General features: G+C 37.1%; 1 protein-coding gene across 1 annotated transcript; it reads left to right on the forward strand.

Moving 5' to 3' along the window:
• On the forward strand, positions 1 to 729 carry LOC138881156 (uncharacterized). The gene has a single exon (XM_070161361.1). It carries the CDS (start codon positions 1 to 3, stop codon positions 727 to 729), a length of 729 nt encoding a protein of 242 aa, XP_070017462.1.
• The last annotated feature ends 19,120 nt before the right edge of the window (positions 730 to 19,849 follow it).

Raw genomic sequence — 19,849 nt, forward strand, 5'->3', positions numbered from 1 at the left:
ATGAGGGCTTGGAGGAGTAATAGGGACTCAAGCGCTATGTGGATCATGACTGCACAGTGCATTAGGGAAGCCGCGAGAGAGGTATTAGGGGTCTCAAAGGGTTACTCTGGTAGTCACAAGGGAGACTGGTGGTGGAATGGAGAGGTACAAGGAAAAGTGGAAACCAAGAAAGCAGCGTATCTGAAGCTAGTGGAAAGTGTAGACGAGGAGGAGAAGAGGGTGAATAGGGAGCATTATAAGTTGGCTAAGAAAGAGGCAAAGCTAGCAGCTACGGCGGCCAAGACTGCAGCCTTTAGTCGTTTGTATGAGAAACTCGAGGGACGAGGTGGGGATAAGAAGTTGTTCAGGTTAGCTAAGGCGCGAGAAAAGAAGGCGCAGGACTTGGATCAAGTGAAGTGCATCAAGGACGAAGAAGGTAGAGTTTTGTTGGATGATGGGCTTATCCGTCGGAGATGGCAGACCTATTTCCACAGTCTCTTGAACGAGGAGGGGGATACGAGTATTGTACTGGGTGATTTGGAACTCTCCGAGAGTCATTGTGACATTGGTTATTATAGGTGGATTAGAGTTGATGAAGTTGAGGGGGCTATGCGTAAGATGAGCAGGGGCAAAGCGACCGAGCCGGATAAAATTTTGGAGGCGTTTTGGAAGAGTACGGGCAAGGTAGACTTGGAGTGGGTCTCTAGGTTATTTAATGTCATTTTTAGTATGAAGAAGATGCCCAAATAGTGGAGGTGGAGCATGATGGTTCGTGTATACGAGAACAAGGGTGATATCCAAAATTGCAATAACTATCGGGGTATCAAGTTGCTTAGCCATACTATGAAAGTCTGGGAGAGAGTGGTAGAGCTAAGGGTAAGAATGAGTGTGTATATTTCCGAGAACCAGTTTGGGTTTATGTCGGGACGTTCGACTACAGAAGCCATCCACTTTGTTAGGAGGTTGATGGAGCAGTATAGGGAGAGAAAAAGGGACTTGCATATGGTGTTCATCGACTTACAAAAGGCGTATGATAAAGTCCCGAGGGAGGTCTTGTGGAGACGTTTGGAGGATAGAGGTGTACCTGCTGTCTACGTTAGGATGATTAAGGACATGTATGATGGAGTAACGACCCGAGTAAGGACGGTGGGTGGGGACTCAGACCATTTTTCGGTTATAATGGGGTTGCATCAGGGGTCGGCACTCAGTCCTTTTTTGTTTGATCTGGTGATGGACGTACTGATGCTCCACATCCAAGGGGAGGTGCCATGGTGCATGATATTTCGTAGCACCCTGGAAAATTTCAAAATACTTAAGCGCCATTAAGAAAATTGATGTGTGCTAATTACATTATTTTATGTGCAGACGAGGACTATTAATATGGTGTATATTAATTTAATATGATAATAAGTGTACGAGGTGTATTTGAAGTGATATAGGGCATAATGAGAGCCCCTGGGATAAGTCAAGATGGAAATTTTATGATAGACTAAAGTTCCAAACGAGAATGGACAAGACATAACTTTGGACGAGTATATCTAGACATACATAAGGAGTTATATGGTGAACAACCTATCAAATTAAATATTTTCGAGTCTAGTTTCTAAAACTTCAAACCGTTTGTCATTTGGACATTTCTACAAGGAGTTATGGATGTTTTAGTAAAAGGTACGTGGTACAACCTGCATAGCGCAAGGTACAACTTGCTGAAGCACCAAATTGAGTTAGGGATTTTATTGAGTTAGGGATTGGTTCTTTCATGGTGGATCCGACCTTGGGGACAACTTAAGAATACAAGGTGAGTTTTTATGGATATTTTAAGTTAACAACATCCTATTAACACTAATATTAATATCATTCAATCTTTGAAATCCCTAGAAATCTTTCAAGTTGTTCAATAACACCAAATTTTCCAAACATTGGATTTTTGAGAAAAAGCTTCAAGAAGGTAAGCCTAATGCTTGGATAGTGTTATAATATTTGTTTCAAGGTAAGCCTAATGCTTCAAACTCATTTCTTATGAGTCGGTGACAGTAGTTATAATATTTGTTTCAAGTTGTTAAGGTTGGATAATTGAATTCACAAACCCTAGTTCATGGCATGGATAGTGTTTTTGAGAAAATGGGAAAGATGAAGAGTGTTCTTAGAAATTAAATTAAAGTATGCGATGAACTTATGGAATCATTTCCTAGCTAAATTGAAAGTGTTCAACTAAGTAATCACCAAAAATATTTTGGAAATGTTGGTTAATAAAGACGATGAGTAGTAATTTGGCGGTATTGAAGAATTAATGCAGTATCATTGATGACTTCAAATGGGTATTAATTGAGAAGAGTACAGTTGAATATGCTAGTAAGTGAACTTATTTGGCAATTTGAGTTGTTGGAGGCTTGTAGTCAATTTATGGGCAATAAATGGATATTGGTCAATATTTTAGATCATATTTTGATATAATTGAGATATCTTATTGTAGATATCGACTAGTCGGTGATGCTTGAGAATTTTAATCAAGGTTGGAACGATGAAAGAGGATTGAACGTGTCACGCCCCAAACCTGAAGAGGCGTGGCCAACACCTGGTGCCATACTCGGTCCGGGGGTACCACTCTGTAACTGTGAACTCTGGAGGGGTAACCCTCAACTTGGGCCGATAAGGCCATACTCTGAATCATCTGAAAATAACGTCTCTATCATATGTGGGGTAAACATACCCAAAATCTGATATATATAACTGTGCAGGCCGACGAAGCCGTCATGAACATCTAATGATATACAAAATAAACAGGACTCGTCTACAAGCCTCTAGAGATAACTGAACTGTACCATGGTCGGGATAGGGCCTCGACCTACCCATCGAACTTGTATATATAAAGTGGACTCCAAGGTCTAGACCTGGTAACTCCGAGGAAGTGGAGCTTACCAACCAAGCTGATGTTTGACTCTATTTGTTGGGAGGTCTATCCAACTGTCAATGAGGACCTGCAAGCATGAAATGCAGCGTCTCCGACAAAAGGGACGTCAATACGAAATAATGTACCGAGTATGTAAGGCAACAGAATAACTGAAAGCTGAAACTGAACTGATAATATAATAACTGAAGGTAACTGAGAGTCAAAGATAATCTGAAGATATGCTTACCTGCTAATACTGACTCAACTCTCTCAATATAGTAAGTAAAATAGATGTCCGGCCTTATAAGGCTCGGTATGTGTAACTGCTCTACCGTAGTAGGCTCGCTCATAGGCGCTTGGCCATACTAATCTCTGTATCTCGGCCATTCTGGGCTCGTTTATAGGTGCTCAGCTATAGTAGGCTCGGTATATAAGTGACCATCTGATTAGAGGTTGCACAATAGGGGCCTGCCCAACGATTATAGCTCGATGGTGGTGAAAATACTGTAATACTGTATATATATAGACTCTCTGCTCTCTTGGATAATAGAAGACAAAACTAAACTGAATATGAAGTCCCGTTAAGGGAGAATGCTGTAACTTATGAGACTAGAAAAATGTACATAAATTCAGGAATATGAACTTCTCTTTATGTCTCGTTATCAAACACATGTAGTTACTAGATCATGCCAAAATGAAAGAAAGGTTTAGCCTTAACATATCTTAGTATCGTTGAGTCCTTAATAGATTCCAAGCAACTCTTCAAACAACCCAACTTAGTCTACCATAGAATAAGGAGATTCAAAATCAGTGCTGAGTAAAGGCTAAGTCCGCAACTTAAACTAGTAGCTCGTTTATGTAAATTTGGGCAGCATCTCCCCTGTAACAAGGCTCTACTCCAATACCATATACCAACAACAACAAGAACACAATAATAACAACATGTATGCATTATTTTCCAACCTTATCTCCATCACAATATATCACAAAACAGCCCCCACACCATAATCACTTCATACATAAAACGACAACAAAAGTAGTGTCACACAACCAAAAAATGTAACGACGAATGACCAGCCCACCATTATGTCATTATGTGGTGTTTCTCCACACATTTTATACTCCAAAACTCCATAAAACATCAGCAAAATAGACATCCCAAAATCAACATGAAACAGCTCACAAAATAGTCCACTACAAATCGAATAACTCGAACTCACGGCTTTCGATCACCGTCTCGTGAGTTCTAACTATTAGGAAATGAATTTATCAAACTTAGTTGATTTTTAAAGCTTAAATACAGAAATTAGATGTTTTCTTAACTATGAAGTACCTTCCAAAACTCAAACTACAAAGAAAAAGAGAGGCAAATAGTGATACTTACATCGTAGGGATCGTTCTAGTGTTATCGCTTCTTGATTTCATACCCAAGATGTTAATCCTCTTTGAAACCCTTGAAGAGAGATTAAGTTAAGTTTAGGGGTGTTCTATTGTTGTGTTCCATGGATAAATGAAGATAAAAAACGACATAGGGATTATATATCAACTTTGGAAAAGTCAAAGAGGTGCTAGCTTGGCATCCTCTCATTGGCCCATCTTCAGATGCTTATATCTTGTTATCCAGATGTCGTATGAACTAACGGTTAAGAGCGTTGGAAACTACATTCCAAGACCTTCGATTTGGTATATAATATTTTGCAAAAAAAGCTCATATAGAATACGAAATGTATTGTTCAAAAAGCTTCAGTGACACACCTACTTGTCACCTATGCAGTCCGCAGAGTCTTGCGAAACAACAAAAATATCTTTACTACAATGTCGTATCGACGAATGATTTAGTGCGTTAGAAAATAGACTCATATATCTTTAATCTTGTAGGTATATAATCCCCTAATTCTAAGTATATTGGGAGAAAAGATCAGCTATATTTGACCTAATTTTAGCATATTTATGAATGTTACTTGTGATGATCTTTGCCAACTTTTGTTTCACAACTCGCTTGACTTTAAAACATAACACAAGACTATCATATGACAAAAATAACTCATAACATAACCTCCTTATCATTTTGAGCACCCTAGTCTTACCCTAAAAGTATGTTTAATAACATTCCCAACTTGTGGACTTTCGACGAAACTTATTTTCTTCAATTGGTTTAGCTTATAAGCCTTTCAACCCTCTTGGTATTTGCAGTCCATGATCTTAAATATTTGTAACCTCCAAGTTAACATGATTAAATTACTTTATGTAATTTCAAAGATGATCTCATTTCTAAGCTTACATCAATTGACTGACGACGTACTCTCACATATGAAACTACAGGGTGTAACATCATTCCCCCCTTTGGAACATTCATCCTCGAATGTTGACTGATGTGCTTATCAGTTCCATAACCTATATCTCTTACGAATAATTTAGTACTGTCCTTGACATCTAGGTAATTGTTCTGTGAATAATTCCGAAGGCCAGGGCATTCCCCCCTTTAGGCCTCTTTCTCACACCATGACTTATTGTCAGAATTCTTCCAATCTTGTAACTGTTGCGACCTTCTATCATGCAACATGTATGACTTTGTCCTTGTATGTGCTCCTATATGACTCTTCTGTCCTTTTTCCTCCAGCTTTTAGCCAATCTCTAGGCCTCACGTTGGTAACATATACAGAATTATGACAAGTTGTTCCTCCCAGTATATATAAGTGTACTGAAGTTCTGCGCTCAACATTTTGTCGAACATACGACTATTGCTATATCTTGTTTCGTATCCTTATATATCTATCCTTATGGCTTTACTACATCTAGGTAGATTATACTATACCATAACACTTACTTCGGTTTGTTGTTACCGTGGTTTTCTCCCCAACTCCAGGTTACACTCTCGCTGCTTATCCTATATGTATAAATCTAAGTCCTTTATTTATTCCTCATTACTGTTCATCTTAAGAATGACGGCCTAATCTCATCTCATACTTTGGAACTTTTTATCCGCCTATTGTTGATTCACCTTATGTTTATCTATAATCTACCACTAATAACTTGAAACCTCTTACGTAATACATTGTCATTAGGGCTCACTTCGCATCTGGGAACATCTGAAGTCATTTGCCTGATCCCCTTAGGGATGATACAATACTTCATTAACCATATTTCATAGCATCCCAACGTGATTCACCTTATGGGGGTATTTCAATCCTGTACAATTCATGAAATCCCTTTTCTTTGAATAATTACTCAATCGAAAGCCTAAATATCATCCTCTTAACCTTTATCACAATTACACTCTTATTCTACTACAAGGGCAGTATTCTTTCTTTTCTAAATGCTCCTAGTCTTAAACCTCTCCGAGTTCATTCAAGGTGTACTGAGTTTTTTTTACAACTTACAGAAACCTTCAGCTCTGTTGTTTTGATGTGTTTAATCCTGAGGGCTTACCTATTATCGCCACCTTCTCACTTACCTTTTCTTATCCTTACTCCCGTCTACTTAAAACCTTGTTGCTCTACCATACTTTAGCTTGCGACCTACACATATCTATTTATACTACTCGCAAACTTCTTTTAACTTGATAGCACCACCGATTTTCTTATGTTATTCTGGAACCTCAAGTGAGACATCACACTGTCTCTAACTCTTCTTTACTCTCTTAACTAGACCTCTCGATAACTAAAAACTATTGGGTGGAAGATATGATACTAACGACACCACTATAATTTCTGGATTCTGAATCACGGCGCTTCTAGCCCTCTATTTGAAGTCTTGACTATTCACAACCATATGCACTTGAGTGTCTCGTACCTCCTTTACTTTTACCTTTCTTACTTTTAAATCTCACATCGTATCTTCTGTGGCTTTCATAACCTCCCTTCCACATTGGTGGAATTCACATCCATACCTTAAAGTTCTACTATAATACTTGCACCTCTGAAGCATATACAATCCAGTGGGAGCTTCATACTTACTCCTTATGAGGCTGGCACTTTTCTAACTGGATATATCGTAGAGCCGTTATAGAATATTGCTGCTGCACTATCTCTTTTATATTGTTTCAGAACTTATAAACACACAAGAACGCCCTAATGATGGTGCATAGGCTATGTGCCTGTTGGCATCACCAGTGGAGAAATGGAAAATATGGTGGGACAAGTGTTGGAGACACACAAGATTACTTTCCACGAGATGAGTTGCCACCGTAAGGTTTGAGCCATAACAAAGCATTGTGCATCATCATGCAGTAGGAAAACAAATTCATTGCTCGAGTCTTGATTGATGGGGGTTCTAGCCTGAACATATGCCCTTTGACCACCCTGAAGAGATTGGGTATAGGCATACCTGAAATACAATTAGGAAAAGTGAACTTGAAGGCATTTGATAGGTCCCAAAGATCAACAATCGGAGAAATTGACATGAGTTTGAAGATAGGCCCGACCATGTTCTATGTCAAGTTCCAAGTACTAGATATCATTGCTACCTACAACCTACTATTGGGACGACCGTGGATACACATGGCTAGGGTAGTTGTTTCTACTTTACATCAGGCCGTGAAGTTCGTGTGTAACCATCAGGAGGTGGTAATTCACGGAGATGGAAACAATCTCATTTATACCAACCAAACCGTAGTAGTAGTTAAAAACAGAAGGAAGTTAGGAGGAGAGGCATTCTACAGTATCGAATAGATAAATACAATCGATAATGGAAGATAGTGGAGCAATAAAGTGTTAAGCATGTTGCTTTGGTTAGGGTTTGAGTCGGGCCAAGGTCTTTGGCCCCAAGCTTCAAGGGATAACAAAATCAATACGACCGCGTACTCATGACACCACTTTTGGTCTCAGGTAAAAATATACTGTGCAAGAATATGAGGATTGGTCACCACTATGGCATGATTTCTATTATCCGATACCTATAACCATACCACCGTTGTACGAGACATTCCGCAAGGCCGATGTGATTTGGGGTTCTGAGAAGTTGAGATCTTAGCTGGCATAAGCAACCTATTTCTGAATGAAGAAGATATGGATTGAGAAGTGATCTTGGGGGAGGAGGAGGAAGATCTTACCATCTAGATGGTAGGGGACAGAGTTGTTCTCAGGAATTGGACCACTACACCATCCCGGGCTCGTCGAGCACCTGTGTAGCTTTGGCAGACTAACATAATTTTACTTTAAATTATTTTCTAGCATTTAATACATTCAGTATTCTATTTTGAAATAAATACTCGAGATATCGAGTCGTGTTTGTTTGAGATTTTGAGTTTTAAATTAATGCATTATTTCTTTTCATTTATTTATATTTTTATCTCTTTGCATTCTTTTCAGCATAACTATTTCCTATCCTGTTGAATCTATGACTGTGACATGTAATGAGACAACACAACCCAATGATAGTGATTCAAAGGAATGGAAAAATGACGTAATACTTGAGGAAATTGTTAGGGAGATAGAGGATTTTGAAAACAAACTAAAGTCCAACCTGGAAGAAACTGAGGCAGTGAGTTTGGCAAATTCCGAAATAGTCAAAGAGACTCGCATTAGTATTCACCTATCACTATTAGACAAGAGTACATCAAATTTATGAAAAAATACGAGGATATTTTTGCATGGTCCTATGACGACATGAGAGGGTTGAGCACATCCATAGTGGCCCATAAGATACCTACCAACCTTATGTGTCTATCAGTGAAACAAAAGCTCAGGAAATTTAAGCTAGATATGAGTTTATAGATAAAGGAAGAAGTTACCAACCATATCAAAGCTATATTCCTCCGGGTGGTCGAGTATCCGACTTTGTTAGCTAATATCGACCCGTACTAAACAGATCAAAGCTAAATTCCTTCAGGTGGTTGACTACCAAAATTTGAACAGAGCAAGCCCTAAGGATGATTTTCCACTACCAAACATACACATCTTGATCGACAATTGTGCCAAGCATGAACTCCAATCCTTTGTCGATTACTTTGCAGGATACCACCAGATCTGGATTGATGAAGAAGTAGTAGAGAAAATGGCCTTCATCACACCGTGGGAGGTGTATTGCTATAAAATAATGTCGTTTGGTTTGAAGAATGCCGGGGAAACCTATATAAGGTCCATGACCACTTTCTTACACGATATGATACACAAGGAAATAAAGTTATACAAGGATGATGTCATCATCAAATCCAAGAAGAGCTTGGATCACATAGGGAATTTGAGAAAGTTTTGCGACCGCCTACGGAAGTACAACTTGAAGTTGAACCCTGCAAAGTGTGCTTTTGGGGTCCCTGCTAGGAAGTTATTGGTTTCATCTTCAGCCGCTGAGACATTAAGATAGACTCGTCAAAGATCAAAGCCATTCAAGATTTTCCACCGCTAAAAAACAAGAAGGACATAATGAGATTCTTGGGTCATCTCAAATACATCAGCCGTTTCATAGCATAGTCAACGGTAATATGTGAACCAATCTTCAAGATGTTGAGAAAGGATGCGACATCAAGTTGGACTGATAAGTGTGAAAAGTCCTTCAACAAAATCAAGGAGTATTTATCCAAACCTCTTATGATGGCAGCACCACAGCCCGAGAGACCTTTATTGTTGTATCTGTCCGTGTGGGACAGAGCCTTTGGATGCATCTTAGGACAACATGATGAGACTGGAAGGAAAGAGCAAGCAATATACTATCTAAGTAAGAAGTTCATACCTTACAAAGCTCGGATTCACTGTTGGAATATACCTATTGTGCTCTGACATGGCTAGCCCAGAAGTTGAGGCATTATTTTTATGCATACACCACATACCTTATATCAAGAATGGATCCCTTAAAGTATATTATCCAGAAACCTATGCCTACTAGCAAGTTGGCAAAGTCACAAATATTGCTAAGTGAGTTTGACATTGTCTATGTGACTTAGAAGGCAGTCAAAGGGAAAGCATTGACTGATCACCTGGAAGAGAACCCTATAGGCGGAGAATACGAACCATTAAAAATGTATTTTCCCGATGAGGAAGTGTTTTTCATAGGAGAAGATATCGTCGAAGCATATGATGGCTAGAGATTATTCTTCGACGGAGTCGCAAACTTCAAGGGAATAGGCATTGGAGTTGTCCTAGTATCAGAAAATGGACAACGTTATCCAGTATCCACCAAGATCAGGTTCCCATGCACCAACAATATGGCTGAATACGAGGCTTGCACTTTAGGACTTAGATTGGCCATCAACATGAACATTCAGGAATTACTGGTAATCGGAGATTTAGACTTACAAATACACCAGGTATTCGGAGAATGGGCCACCAAGAATAGCAAAATAATGTCGTCCTACACTGTGTGTACGATTTGATCAAAAGGTTCACAAAGATAGAATTCAAACATGTTCCCCGAATTCAGAATGAGTTCACAGATACATTGGGCACCTTATCTTTCATGATACAACATCCAAACAAGAATTATATCGACCCCATCCCAATAAAGATCTACAAGTAGCCTGCCTACTGTGCTTATGTTGAAAAAGAATCTGATAAGAATCCATAGTTTCATGATATCAGGGAATATCTGAAAAGGGGAGAGTACCTGGAAGGTGCTACACATACTCAAAAGCACACATTACAGAGGTTAGCTAACCATTTCTTTCAGAGTGGGGGAGTTCTATACATAAGAACTCCCAACTTAGGATTACTAAGATGTATCGATGCCAAGAAAGCATCCAGCCTACTCGAAGAGATACATGTCGAGACATGCAGACCTCACATGAATGGTTTTGTTCTAACCAAGAATATACTAAGGGCGGGATATTTTTGGATGACCATGGAAACCTATTGCATCAAGTAGGTACAAAAGTGTCACCATTGTCAGGTACACGCTGATATGATACGAGTACCACGCGATAAACTCAATGTGACGAATTCTCTCTAGCTTTTCGCTGCCTGGGGCATGTATATCATCGGCCCAATCGAGCCCACTACCTATAACGGACACGGATTCATCTTAGTGGCCATTGATTACTTCACAAAATGGGTCGAGGTTGCATCCTACAAAGCCGTGACAAAGAAGGTCGTATGGATTTTGCTCAAGACCGTATTGTTTGCCAATTCGGGGTACCCAAGTCAATCATTATTGATAATGCCTCCAACCTCAATAGTGACCTGATGAAATCCATATGTGAACCTTCAAGATCAAATACTGAAATTCTACCGCAGATAGGCCACAAATGAATGGAGGCGTAGAAGCCGCCAACAAAAACATTAAGAACATACTAAGAAAGATGGTGGAAAACTACAAATAGTGGCACAAAAAGTTACTATTCTCTCTGTTGGATACCAAACCATGTTCCGAACGTCAACAGGGGCAACTCCCTATCTATTGATCTATGGTACTGAAGTTGTTATACTCACCGAGGTGGAAATTCCTTTCCTGCAAATCATATTGAAGGCCGAGCTTAGTGATGCAGAACGAGTACAAAGTTGATATGATCAGGTAGCTGTCATTGATGATAAAAGGATAAAAATAGTGTGTCATGGTCAACTTTACCACAACAGAATGACAAGGGCTTTCAACAAGAAGGTCGGACCAAGGCAATTCATACCAGGACAACTGGTTCTGTAGTGGATTTTTCCACATCAGGATGAAGCCAAGGATAAATTCTCACCTAATTGGCCAGGTCCTTACATGGTTCAGTGAGTGCTGACAGGAGGAGCGCTCATACTAGCATAAATGAATGGAAAGATATGGCCAAGACCCATCAATTCGGACGTCGTCAAGAGATACTGTATTTGAGATTATATTTTGCTTTCTTCTTAATGTAATATGAACTACGCTTGACTAATTACCATTTAAAATGGGATATGTAGGTAGCCTTATGGGTTCGGTCTTATTATAATAAAATCCACATTCCCGTCTATCGTTAGAAACTGGGACAAGACTTTGAGCTTCGTCAAATTTAATGTCATCACATCAAGGATAGCCGTAAGGATATTGCCAAAAGTATTCGTCAGAACTGGGGCAGAATTTTGAGGGAGTCCTCAAAATTCCAAGATAAGGACATTGCAATAGCTAGAGAGTGTATCACCACCCATGATTCGACAAAACTATTTGTCTTATGCATTCTAACATATTTTGAAAAACTAATTGATCGCAAATGCATATTTTTTTTAAAACTCCATTTTGTAATAGCCAAATTCTATCCAAGCCAGCTCAAGCACAATAACATCAAGCCAAAAACAAGGAAGAAACGAGGGATCAAAAGCACGAGCCAACCTTTCCCCCAACTTACAACTGTCTTTTAGATGCAAGTATAATAGATATGACCTTATTAGAAGTGTCACACCTCCTTTTTCTAACTGAAGGGGTATAGGGGAGTTTTTCTAATTAAAGTGATAATAATCGAAACGGGATTATTTATTTAAGTTCAGAGTCGCCACTTGGGATAAGTTATGGTGTCCCAAGTCACCAGTTTAAAATCTCGAATTGATGAAGTTTGACTCTATTTTATAGTCCGTGAAACACAGAAATTCGGGTAAGGAATTATGTTAACTTGGGAGAAGGTGTTAGGCATTTTTGGGTTCCGTGATTTTAGCACGGTCGCTTAACTATTATTATTGGCCTAATTATTTGATTAATTATATATTTTATACCTATTGCATTTTTAACCTTTGACCGCTTTTAATTATTTATGGAATTATTCTGGAACAAGTTACGATTGTCGTACACTTGTTTGTTTGGTACACATTGTGAATTGTGTCACAGGAACCGTGCCCACGATATACAACATGTTTAATTTATTAACATTATTAGAATTTATGGCTGGGTCACATGAAATGTGCACCCGTATTTAGAAATTATGTATCACAACTACGTCACGGGAACCGTACCCGTAGCTATGATGATTTATCATTAATTGTGCCTTAAGAAAACTACGAAAATTCATGTTTAAACTAAGTTTAAATTCAATATAAAGAGATACTAACTGTAAGTATGCATTGGAAGATAAGCTCAGCCTTTAATTATTTGAGAAGGACTGGGCCAACAGTAGGCCCATTACATTATCTAAAAGAAGATTGTCAAGAAAAATATGGCTGGTGCGGACTGGGCTCGAAATTGAGCCCAAGAATGAAGACAAGGGAACAAGCGAGCCTGGTTTTGACTTGGCAACTTTGATTGGGCCAATACCAGGTGTCGCACCTCCTTTTTACATACCTGAGAGGGTGCAAGGGAGTTTTCTCCAATTAAAGGACAGTCGAAACGGGATTTGTTTGTTTGTTTCAGAGTTGCCACCTGGGAATTTTTAGGCGTCCCAAGTCACCGGTTTTAATCCCTGAATCGAGGAGAATATGACTCTGTCTATTTAACAGTATGCGCACCAGAAATCCGGATAAGGAATTCTGTTAACCCGGGAGAAGGTGTTAGGCATTCCCGAGTTCCGTGGTTCTAGCACGGTCGCTCAACTGTTATATTCGGCTTGATTATTTTGATTTGTAAAATACATTTTTATTGCATGATTTTATTGTTACCGCTTCTATTTATATTTAAAGACCCTTCTTTGAATCGAATCACGCGTACGTATATTCGTGTTATAAATTATATTTTTTTAAAAACATGCGGAGTTGTGTCACGCGCACGTGTACACGATAATATAGATAATATATTTATTAAAATAATTATTTTCGAAATTGTGCTTAAATAAAATAAAAAACATTCGCCCTTTTTGTATAATTAAGTAGTGAACCTCACATCTCGGGGTTTTATGAAATTAATAATGATATTCTCCGAGGAATCCCTTTTATTAAATATTCGATCGAAGTTGCGCGAACGCATAATCCGAATTGCTTTTAGAAATATAATCAGGTTACGCGAACGTATCCCTAATCACAAAAATATTCTTGATAAGGTTCTCTACAAATTGTTATTACGTGTTGACCGCGAGCCTTATTTTACACATATGAATCATATATCTCAAATTTTAAAGAATTAATGGCGTGAAGAAGAAAACAGACAATATGTATCTAAAACTAACATTTTTTGTGGATACAACATTTGGATGTCCATAAATCGAATGGTGTATAAAATTGGGAAAGAACTTAAAATGATAAACAAATTAATAGTTTCTGCAGAATCTTCATTGTTTCATTTAAGGCGAACTCTTCTTCTATATATCTTTTACATAAAATGCCACGATTTGTTTATAAATCCCATGTCCTTCTCATGTATTTGTTTTAGTCCAAAGTTATAATTATTTAGTTGATTTTTGATTACGAAGATTGAGTTTGAGATAAATAAACCAATTCTTATTCTCTGCCTATGCGAATATTTGCAAACACTAACTCTATATTTTGTAAAAAAAATCATCGACATTATTTCATACATTAAAAGAAATGAGTTGATTTAACTACGCCATTTGTTATTAATAAAGAGAATTAATCTACCAATTGATTTAATAAGACGACATCATCTAGCCTTAAACAAAATTGGATATTTGACAAAATAAGCTAGTAATGTAATTTCTGGGTATTTCCGTACTATTCTTTACTTAGCTAACAATATCACAAGATTTAATTAATGGCCAATTTTCTGCAATGTTCCCTATCAATTCAAACAGTAAATGTCATCACTAGTCCTCAAAACATATAAGATTATCGTGGAATTTACTACTCCAGAAGGTTAATTAGTTAACAGTTTATCATGTCAAGTATAATACTATACTAACCAATTAAAACAAAACTGAAACTTAAACTAATAAAATTTAAATGAGTAGAAGACATCCTTATAACCAAACTTCATTTACTTGCCATGTTGAAGCTTTTCATGACATGAATTTACAGATATGTACCTGATATTGGAAGCAAAAGAAAATGATGATGAGAATCAGCAGCAATAATAACAGTACAATAGCAACAACTGCCCAGCAACAGTAACAACCCAGTAACAGACCGGTGGAGTAGTAATCCCAAAAACAAAAGCTTTAAGCTTTAAATGAAACAACAACCATTAATACTAATTTCAAACAAAGAAAGAAAGCAGTAGATTTTTTTTTAGTTTTATTTTTATTTTGAAAGCTTAAATATTTTTCGGAATTTTTCTCTCTTCTATTCTCTGTCCGTTTTTTCTCTCTATCTGTGTGTGTATTTTTTTCGTATCTCTCTCTATTTCTGTTCTCCATGTCTTGTGTTCAAGACTTCTTCTTATAACCCATCCCATAAACCTTTCAATTAATTAAAATCCATACTTTTTCTCTACCCAACCCATTATCTTTCCACTCATCCCCATTACATTAAATAAACATATCACACCACCCCATTATATTTTGTCCCCCATGCTTCATTTAAAATAATGCAAGATTCCCCCTTTAAATTAAATCTTGTCCCCCCTTTATATTAAACAACTATATCACAACCCACCCCATTTCATTTTGTCCCCCATGCTTCAAATAAACAATTTCAAAATGTACAATTCCTAAACTACCCCTCACGACCTTACTGAAATTACCAAACTACCCCTGAACGTACTACAAATTTACCAAACTACCCATCAGCTATAACACATCAATTAATCAAACTTAACCAAAATATAGACAATATGATCAATTTCTAACAATGTTCAAACAACAATATGAACACGGATGAACATCATAACAACAATATCACATGAACACGATTTTAACAATATTTCAACAACAAATCACATGAACACAAATTGAACAACAAATAACAACTAAAATTTGATTGAACAAATTTTTAGCAACAAACAATCCTATTTTCGGATTCAACAACTACAACAAACAAGTATATTTAGATTTCTAACTTCAATCATATTGAACTTAAAATCAACTACTCTAACAACATTACAACAACAATTCCTATATTAAACTTTATGAGACAAATTCAAGAAATAATCACAAATGGTAAACAAGAAATCAAGCTATACAAATTTCGGATTCAAGAACAATCAAACAAAGTATGAACATGAATTAAATCTATTTTAAACAACAAACATGATGGATTTAAACGATTAAACCAACATATTTCTCTAAACACAACTAAATTCTTTTAGACAAATAACAAGATCGACGAATAAACAATTATGAACTTAAGCTTAAACTTAACAATATTAACAACTTCTAACAATACATAAACACATGAAACAAATTGAAGAAATAGTTAATTAAATTTCAATTTGAATCTAACAAAACATCAAACTAACAAATACTTACTTAAACAATAATACAAACATGAAATAAACATGAAAACAACTAATTAAACTTCTATTTTGAAATCTGAAAATTAATTTAACAAACAACATGAACACACTAGAAAATTATTTCAAAGATGAACAACGAACAAAACAAGGATTAAATCATTTAACGATTTTGGATCCGGAAAATATCAAACAAAATATGGACAAAAATAAAACTCAAAAACAACTAACCGGAGATGAATCAACGAAGAACTTCGATTGTAAACAAATCTGTCCAAGCCTCGACCAAAGCTCGAACGAACACGGACAACTTGAACAAAGCTTGAATAAACGGGGTTTGTTCGGTGATAATAGTAGCTGGACGCAGCAGCGGAAAGCAACGTCCATGGCGGGCAGCAGCAGCGATCGTACAGTAGACGCCGCGAAGTTGTTGGAGAAGAAAGCAGCAACAGCTGCGTGGGCAATAGCAACGAGAACGGAAGGGGATGCTCAACCTTGCATCAATGAAGCAGTAGCATCAGCTACTGCTGGACGTCGGAGCTTTTGACTGAGGCAGAAGCTCGTTGGTGATGATGCTGCCATGGAAAAATTAAAGCTTGAGCAGCTGGGGAGGTGGAGGAGGCGTCCATGAATGCTGGACGAAGAAGAAGAAATAACGAAGGTGTTCGGCGAAGGGGTCATCGCTTGGTTTGAAGGAGACGGAGGCAACGGGGTCGTAGCAGCCATGAACGGCTGCTACGTGCACTGTGTGTGTGCAGTGAGGGTGAGGAGTATGGAGGGGCAGCCATTGATGGGTGCTTGAGGAAGCTTGAGGAAGAAGAAGAAGATAGGAGGGGGGGGGGCGGATGGTTTAGCAAATTTTTAGGGTTTTCTTCATTTTTTTTGTTTTGTTTTGTAAAATGTAAGACAAAGGGGTTTGGGTCTTTTGGGTTATGGACTGGGTCGACCCAGTTCGAAATGGACTGGGTCGTAGGGAAGATTGGGCCATTTTTTGGGCCTGTGGCTTGAAATCGAAGAAGAGGCCCAATTCCGACTTTCTTTATATTTTTGCTCTCTTTTCTTCTTTTATTTTTTCTAAAACTAAATTATAAAAATACTTAAACTATTATTAAGAATTAAATTAAGTTATAAAAGCGCAAATTAACTCCCAATAACAATTAACGCACAATTAAGTAATAATTAAGCATAAAATTGTATATTTGGACATTAAATGCTAAAAATGCAAATGATGCCTATTTTTTGTAATTTTCGTTTTTTTGTAAACAAATTTAATTAGTAACAATTATAGAATTAAATCCTACATGCAAATGCGACATATTTTTGTATTTTTTTATTAATTTAACAAATAAACATGCACAGACAAATACAAATAATTATTCAAAATATCACAAAATATCACAAAATTGCACACCAAAGAAAAATCATTTTATTTTTGAAATTTTTGGGAGTAATTCTCATATAGGGCAAAAATCACGTGCTTACACCAGGCCCAACTATTTTTTTTTTTAAAAAAGAAAAGCATTTAACATTAAAACCCATTTTATTATCTGAAAGGAAAACTTAGTGAATAAAAATGCTGAAGTTAATTAGGCTCGAAATTGAGACCAAAAGTAAAAGAAGACAAGAGCATGATCACGTCGAGTCTGGTTTTGACCAAACTGTCTCAAATGGGCCAACACCAGGTCCAACTATTCTAACCAAAGAGCCTTTAATGTTAAGGCCCCAATGAGGCATGTTTCCTCTAATGCACATATGGCAAAAATATTATATAAATTCTGAAGATCAAAATACATAAACAACCATGTTATGAGCCTTACTTCACTGTCATGCTATTTGTAATAGAAATATTAATTTAAACATTAAATTGCTCAATAATCATCGTAATCTCAAATATATAACAATTTTAACAATGTTGGAATTCTAGACAGTGAGTTGAATACATTCAACAACCAAACAATGCGCTTTTGAACTTGTATAGCATACTGACCAGCATACTCTAACAACGAACTAATTTAAACATTCATACAGTAAATATTACAACTAAGTCATAGACTAAAACACCAGATCCAGAATGCTTAAACAAGGGCGAAAGGAAATGTAAAGCTAAACAACTAGAAGAGATCGTATGCAGAGAAAAGCACTGAAATTGAGCATCTTGAACATCAGTTTCAAACACATGTTTATAACTTCATTTTTTTTCAAAGGTTCTAGAAGTACCTGGATACAATAAAGAACAAAGTGAGAAATCTCTGAGAAGCAACAGAAATTAACAAGAAACTTCAATAGAAATCAACAACATACAACAACAACACCATACAACTCCAAATCTTAAACCATATTTTAATTTAGAGAACCAACAATCCCAGCAAATTTGCTCTAACTTTTCTTTAAAATCAGAAATTGGGTCCACTATAATGGAACAATAGAGATGAACTTTTAGGAGTATTTTAGGGTCTGAAAAAATCTCTGCTAATGAGTGAGGAAAGGGTTCTATATATACCCTAAGAGGGCTGTTGTGTGCTCTCCAAGTCAGGAGTTATCCCCTTTAAAAGCAGCCATCAAATAGCATCTTTTTTAATAGAATTGGACAACTGGTTGTTCCTAATTGGTTTAAGTATTTTGTACATGTTCTGGAACCCTCTAAATGGCCTTATCTCATTTTTCTATTTACCCCACCCTTCAAATGACCCCTTTAAATTACTGTTTTGATTCTTTTACCCCTCACAAGTTTCAATTAATGCTGAAGCAGTTAAAACAAAACTACTGAACGAGATAAAAAACTGACCCTAGGCTAATTAGGCATACACTGACTAAAACTAAACTAACGCTATAACTTATATCAAACGGCTAATTAATCAAATAAAATTCTAATAAAACAATGATTTGAACAGACACGGCAACTTTAAAAAACTAACTGAATTACTGACTTAACAAAAGAACTGATTTGATTTTCTTAAATACCTAAATTAATAATTAATGATTAAAAATTAAACTAACAATTAAACTAAAAATTGCTCCCAGACTACTGTCAAATTGAAAGAAAAAAACAAAAATAAACAATAAAATTGGAACAACAACAAATAGTGGAAAGCATTAAGGGGAGGGAAACCAAACCTAAAATGAAACAACGAAGACAAGAAATATACCTAATAAGGGAGGTCAAGGAAGAATGTGAGGCAGATCTATGGATGGATTTTGAGATAATTCGGATTGACCCCAAATGATTGTTCGTGTCAAGAATAATGCATTTGGGGTGAGTTTAGAACTACACGAATGAAGAAACGCGGAGGATCTTGAACATGCAAAAACAATTGCTTTTTTTTTTGATTTTCAGATTTGAGATTTGACGGATTCAAGGGGTTGTTTGGGGAAATCATTAAGGGATTTGGGTCTGGGGGGTGGAGGTTATAGGGTGTAAATTTGGGTGGGTTTGGAGACCGGACGCCTCTGCGAAGTGATTTCCGGCGGGCGACGACTAGGGTTTATGTTATTTTAGGTGGAGAGCAAATTAGGGCAGCTAGGTTTGGCTTGTAACAGAGATGGGGTGGGTAATAGGGATCTCTAAGGTTAGGGGGGTCGTTAGGACATATATATGGGTGTGAGATGGTCAGTTCCCAACCATCCGATCAAATAAAATTAACGGCTGGGATTATAGTGTGCCAAAACGCCATCGTTTTGTTTAATGGGGCGAGCTGGACCATATGTAAAGTTGGGCTTGGTGAACTCGGGGAAGAAAAATTTGGGCCTGGAATAAATTTGTCCCAAACAAGTTTAAGACAAAATCCCTTTTCTTTATTGGACTTAATTCCCTTTGATTAATTAAAC

The sequence above is a fragment of the Nicotiana sylvestris genome, chromosome 11 (assembly GCF_000393655.2).
Source record: "Nicotiana sylvestris chromosome 11, ASM39365v2, whole genome shotgun sequence".
Classification (NCBI taxonomy): domain Eukaryota; kingdom Viridiplantae; phylum Streptophyta; class Magnoliopsida; order Solanales; family Solanaceae; genus Nicotiana; species Nicotiana sylvestris.